A 5,685-nucleotide genomic window follows, 5' to 3' on the forward strand; every position below is an offset into this window, starting at 1 on the left:
GCAGAATTCATTGAAAGCTTCCACACATATTTCCTGCCAAGAGACTTCTTCACCAGGCTGGCGGACCAGGTCCGGCAAAGAAAGCAAGGCTTCAGCGAGTCGTTCAAGGACTACATGATCGACATGCAGACGATGGTGAGGCCACTTAACTATTCTACGAAAGAGACGTTAAGGGTCATTAAAGAGAACTGCACCCCCAGTCTAAGGATCTTCCTAAGGGCATACAAAGTGTCGGACCTGGACACGCTGATGATATTAGCAGACGAGTATGAAGAACTGGAAAAGGAGCGGGAAGCGTTCGCGCAAGAAAACAAATTCTCGAAGAACAAGTCGTCATCGCCAGCGCAGGTAACATGCAGAAGATGCGAAGAGACAGGAATCCAGGAGACGCGGGGAAACGACCAATGGTCGCCACCTAACCGAGTACCACGGCAGCAGGCAACAGGAGCACCACGCGGAGGCCAATGGACACCACCACAACAGCAACAGATGCAACCAGCAAACAATGTTTGGAGGCCACCAAGTACAACACAAAGGCCTTGTGAAACGACACACATCACAGACCCCCAGGAGGCCTGCCGAAAGTGCGGCGGTCATGGACACTGGGCGCGGGGATGTCGGCACCAACGCCTGTTGTTCTGCTGGGTGTGCGGGAGAGTAGGCGTCAGGAGCGTTGAATGCTGCCAGCAGGCGGGAAATGCCCAGCGATCTCAGCCGCAGAGAGGCGAGCGGGGGTCGCAAGATGCTACCTCTCCAAACTAACGGGAAAGCTGATCGAGGAGGAGCAGCAGTTGTCCGCAGCGGTGACGATTGGTGGGGGCACATACAAGGCCACAATCGACACCGGGGCAACAGCAAGCTTTATAAGCAAAGATCTGGCGGACGACCTGGCTGCCCTCGGAAAGATTACGAGGATACGACGGCAAGTTAGGTTGGCAGACGGAAGATGTGGCGGAATCGATGAGCAGCTGGAAGTGGAAATTGCGTTCGGGAACAAGCGACTGAGCATGAGCCTGCTGATACTACCAGGAGTAGTGGATTCATTGGTGTTGGGATGGAACTTTCTAACACAAGTCGGTACCGAAATTAAGTGCGCTGGACACGAAGTGATAATACCGGCCAGGAATCGTCACAAGGGATGGCTCGAGGAAAAGTTGTCGGTGGCAGTCGTACAACGGGCAAGCGAAGATGACGACACGACGAAATTCCTGGAGGCAGAGCTATCGACTTTCAGCAGCATGAAGGGAACATCAAACATGGCAGAGCATCAGATCACGATGAAAGACGACAAACCAATAAAGCAGCGATACTATCCCAAGAATCCGAAAGTTCAAGGGGAGATCAATGCGAAGGTGGACGAGCTTCTCCAAATGGGATACATAGAACACTCAACAAGCCCATACAGTTCTCCCATCGTGATGGTTAGAAAAAAGACGGGCAAATGGAGACTGTGCGTCGACTTTGGGCAAATAAATGCCAAATCTGTAAAGGATGCCTACCCGATGCCCCGAATAAATTATATTCTCGACCAACTGAGGGAAGCACGGTACATCAGCAGCTTGGACCTAAAGGATGGGTACTGGCAAATCCCACTGAAAGCGGACAGCAGGCAGTATACGGCATTTACAGTGCCGGGGAAAGGTTTATTCCAATGGAAAGTAATGCCATTCGGACTTCATTCGGCGTCTGCGACTTTTCAACGGGTGCTGGACCGGGTGATCGGCCCAGAAATGTCGCCGCACGCATTTGCTTACCAGGACGACATCATAGTGATCGGGCGCTCGCTGGAAGAACATAAGGCCAACCTAAAGGAAGTTTTCCGACGACTAAAGGAGGCAAATCTGAGATTAAACCCGGAGAAGTGTCAATTTTTTAAGAAAGAGCTGTTATATCTCGGTCATCGAGTGACTAGCGAAGGAATAGGCACGGATCCGGAAAAGGTAGCAGCCATCGCCGAACTAGAACCACCATCGACAGTAAGAGAGCTCCGACAGTACCTGGGCGTAGCATCATGGTACCGCCGGTTTGTACCTGACTTCGCAAAAATACTCAAACCGCTCAACGATCTGCTACGCAAGGGCAATAAATGGGTGTGGACACAAGAACATCAGACGGCGTTCGAAGAGGTGAAGGCAAGACTCGTCGCAGACCCCGTACTGGCATGCCCGGACTTCGACAAACCATTCATCTTGCAAACTGACGCAAGCGACTACGGCATCGGGGCAATCTTGACCCAGGAAACTGAACGAGGCGAAAAGGTAATCTCTTACTCAAGCCGAACGCTGAACGGCGCTGAGAAGAATTACTCAACAACCGAGAAGGAGTGCTTGGCAATCGTCTGGGCAATCCGAAAGCTCAAGCCGTATCTGGAAGGTTACCACTTTAAAGTAGTAACCGACCACATGGCACTGAAGTGGCTCAACAGCATAGAGAGCCCTTCAGGGAGGATCGCCAGATGGGCCCTGGAGTTGCAGCAGTACGACTTCGAAATAGCGTACAGGAAAGGGCAACTCAACGTGGTGGCAGACGCTTTGTCAAGGCAGCCACTGCCGGAAACGCTTCGAGGGATCAAGGAGACGTCGGCGGCGGAAGCTTCTGCAGCATGCAGCTGGATTCTGGAAATGCGCGAAAAGATAAGGATCCAGCCGCAAAAGTATCCAGACTACGTGATGGAGGGTAACATCCTGTACAGGAATATACCTCATAGAGCGGGCAGCGAAGATGTTGCAACATGGAAGATGTGCGTCCCGAAAGCGCTGCGGGAAACGGTGCTGAAGGAGAACCACGACTCACCGGCGGCTGGCCATGTAGGAAGCCGAAAGACAATAGCACGTCTGGCAGCCCGGTACTACTGGCCAGGAATGCACAGAGACGCCCGAGCCCACGTGCGAATATGCGAGACATGCATGAGGTTCAAGCCGAATCAGATGCAAATGGCTGGGAAAATGCTTACGCAGGTGCCAGAGGAACCATGGGCTACGGTATGTGCGGACTTCGTCGGACCCCTGCCGCGTTCGAAACACGGCAACCAAATGCTGCTGGTATTGATAGACAGGTTCTCCAAGTGGACTGAGTTGGTGCCGCTGCGAAGCGCGACGGCCGAATCCCTAAAGAAAGCTTTCAAAGAACGCATAATCGCGAGGTATGGGGTCCCCAAAATAGTCATAACGGACAACGGAGTCCAGTTTACCAGCAAAAGAGTTTCCTGGCCGAAATGGGAGCCAGGCAACAGTTCACAGCTCCATACACCCCACCGGAAAACCCGACTGAGAGAGCCAATAGGACGGTGAAAACAATGATTGCGCAGTTCGCAGGGCAAAACCAAAGGGACTGGGACGAAAAATGGCCAGAAATCATGCCGGCAGTAAACACGAGCGTTTCAGAATCCACAGGTTACACACCGTCGTTCATTACCCAAGGCAGAGAACCAAGACTACCGAGCGCCCTATACGACAGAGAAACCGTAGGGACCGGACGACCGACAGAGACCCCGGAAGAGAATGCTAACAAACTCAGGGAAATCTTCGAGATTGTAAGGCGGAACCTGGAGAAAGCATCCCAGGACCAGGCTAGGCATTATAACCTAAGGAGGAGGCAATGGACGCCAAAGGTGGGTGACGTCGTGTGGGCCAAGGAACACCATTTATCAAAAGCGGCCGAGGGGTTCGCAGCAAAATTGGCCCCAAGATACGACGGACCTTACCAAGTCATAGGTTTTGCGTCACCAGTAATCTGCAAAATAAGACACATAAACACAAAGAAAGAGCGGACCATCCACGTAAGCGAGCTGAAACAGCAACAAACGGAAAACACAGGCGAGCGGCTACAGCAAGCAGACACAACAGATGCAAAACAACATTAAAAGTCCAAGGATACCTCCAAGGATGACCAAAGGACACTACGAAAGGAGTCAAAGGATACCTCCAAGGATTCCCAAAGGGTACTACGGAAAGAGTCCAAGGATACCTGCAAGGATTCCCAAAGGATACTACGAACAAATTCCAAGGATACCTCCAAGGATACTACAGGTCATCTACAAAGGCGCAATAAAACACATAAAGGACATCAGGAGAACGTTAAGAACACAAAGGGAGCGAACCAGAGCGTCTAAGGTCTCGATTGGGACTGATCGGAGGAAAAGAAAAAAACACGCATCAAAAGTCTGCCGAAGGAAGAGGGAAGACGGCACAGAGCAGAGAGCTGTACCGTAGATCTGGGTAGTAAGAAGGACGAGGAGAAGCCCACGAAAACAGAAGCCCCAGCCAAAACCAAGCCAAGCAAGGCACTAAATGCCAAATTGGAGCAGCAAGCGCGGCTGGAAGAGGAAGCGGAGGCGGAACGACTGGCTAACTTATCACCCGAGGATAAACTGGCCGAGAAGCTGCGCCTGCAAAAGATCCAGGAGGCCTCAGACCTCAAACACGCCCAAGACGCCTTCGGCGTGACGAGTACGAGCGGCGGCCTCGATGCCTTCAATCCGGAAAGCAAGGAGGAGTTCAAGGATTTCGGCGCCACGATCAGCTGGAAGGTGGCCCAGTTCCGGGAATCGGAGCACTTTCCCCAGTTCGTCGAAGATCTGGTGCGCAGCCTATGCGTGAACCTGAGCGCCGCTGACATCAAAAGGGTCGAAATGACCGTGGAGATATTGCACTCGGGAAAGGTGAAACAGGGGCCAGAAGTAAGGGGCATACATGGCCGCTCCAGCATTCTGAAATTCATACTGGGTTAATACAGGAAGCAGCCAAGCGACACCAAAATACTTACCTGCAGCGAAGCAAATGCGAAGTCCTCTCCGCACCAGCGTTCGAGTGTTGCCAGCGTAAAGCCAGGCTCAGCCGGCTGAGGACGATTGAAGGGGGAGAGAGAGAGACGAGAGGCGAGAGAGGTCGTGTGGAGAGAGAAAGGATGAAATAGAAAGGAGTGAGGAAATGCGAAAACTTCCGTATGCAGAAGGGGATAACGGAACTCCTCTGGACTTTGGACTCTCCCGTGAACTTTGGACCGGGAGAGGAAGTGCCACATCTCGGCAGTGGAGCGGCACACAGGCGTACCACAAGCGGCACGGGAATCAGCGGAGCGGCAGCAGTGGGCGGAACATCCATTGGAAGCGGTACATAAAGGACAAGTGGGTCATCCAGGAGGCACGGACTTTGGACCCAAAGTGGAGAGATCCAGCGGGCCGTGCGCAAAAGGGGAATAACGGTGCTTGGAGGCCCTATATAAGGCCGCAGAGCGCTGGCAGCCGGATGAGTCGATCACAAGGAGTCAAACCGTCAAGATCATTCAGATACCAAAGTGAACAATCAAACAACCAGATAACCTACAAGGGAGCAGCAGCAAGTCGAGTCGCCAGAGAAGCAGCGCCGTGGGAGCCTACAAGGAGCGAGATTGCTACGTCGAGACGTTCGGGATTGGGATACCAGGAATCTCCGAATTGAGACGCAGGTAGCTGAGATCCAGAGGGCATCACACGGCTAGGTCAAGGCGGTCGATTAACCCTGTCCACAAAGTCCTGGCGTTACGCCTGGAAAGAGTATAACAAGCCAGAAGGGAGAGCGGTCGATCAGTAAGGTCTCGAGTGGAATTGTCCAGGAGAGCCCTACGGATTCGACTTGCAAGGTCCCGGAGCGGCGTGCCCGAACCCCGAGTACCAAAAGCCACACGGAAACGTCCCGGACAAAAAGC

At 52.8% G+C, this 5,685-nt stretch overlaps 1 protein-coding gene across 1 annotated transcript; it reads left to right on the forward strand.

Annotated features, from left to right (window-relative positions):
* Nucleotides 1-4,129: 4,129 nt before the first annotated feature.
* Nucleotides 4,130-4,744, forward strand: LOC139354188 (eukaryotic translation initiation factor 3 subunit J-like; the record flags this gene model as incomplete). The annotated part of the gene is made up of 1 exon (XM_070998437.1): nt 4,130-4,744. A coding segment is annotated over one exon (600 nt), but the record flags the coding sequence as incomplete, so codon positions are not given.
* Between the last annotated feature and the right edge of the window lie 941 nt (nt 4,745-5,685).

The sequence above is a fragment of the Drosophila suzukii genome, assembly GCF_043229965.1.
Source record: "Drosophila suzukii chromosome 2 unlocalized genomic scaffold, CBGP_Dsuzu_IsoJpt1.0 scf_2c, whole genome shotgun sequence".
NCBI classification, from domain to species: Eukaryota; Metazoa; Arthropoda; class Insecta; order Diptera; family Drosophilidae; genus Drosophila; species Drosophila suzukii.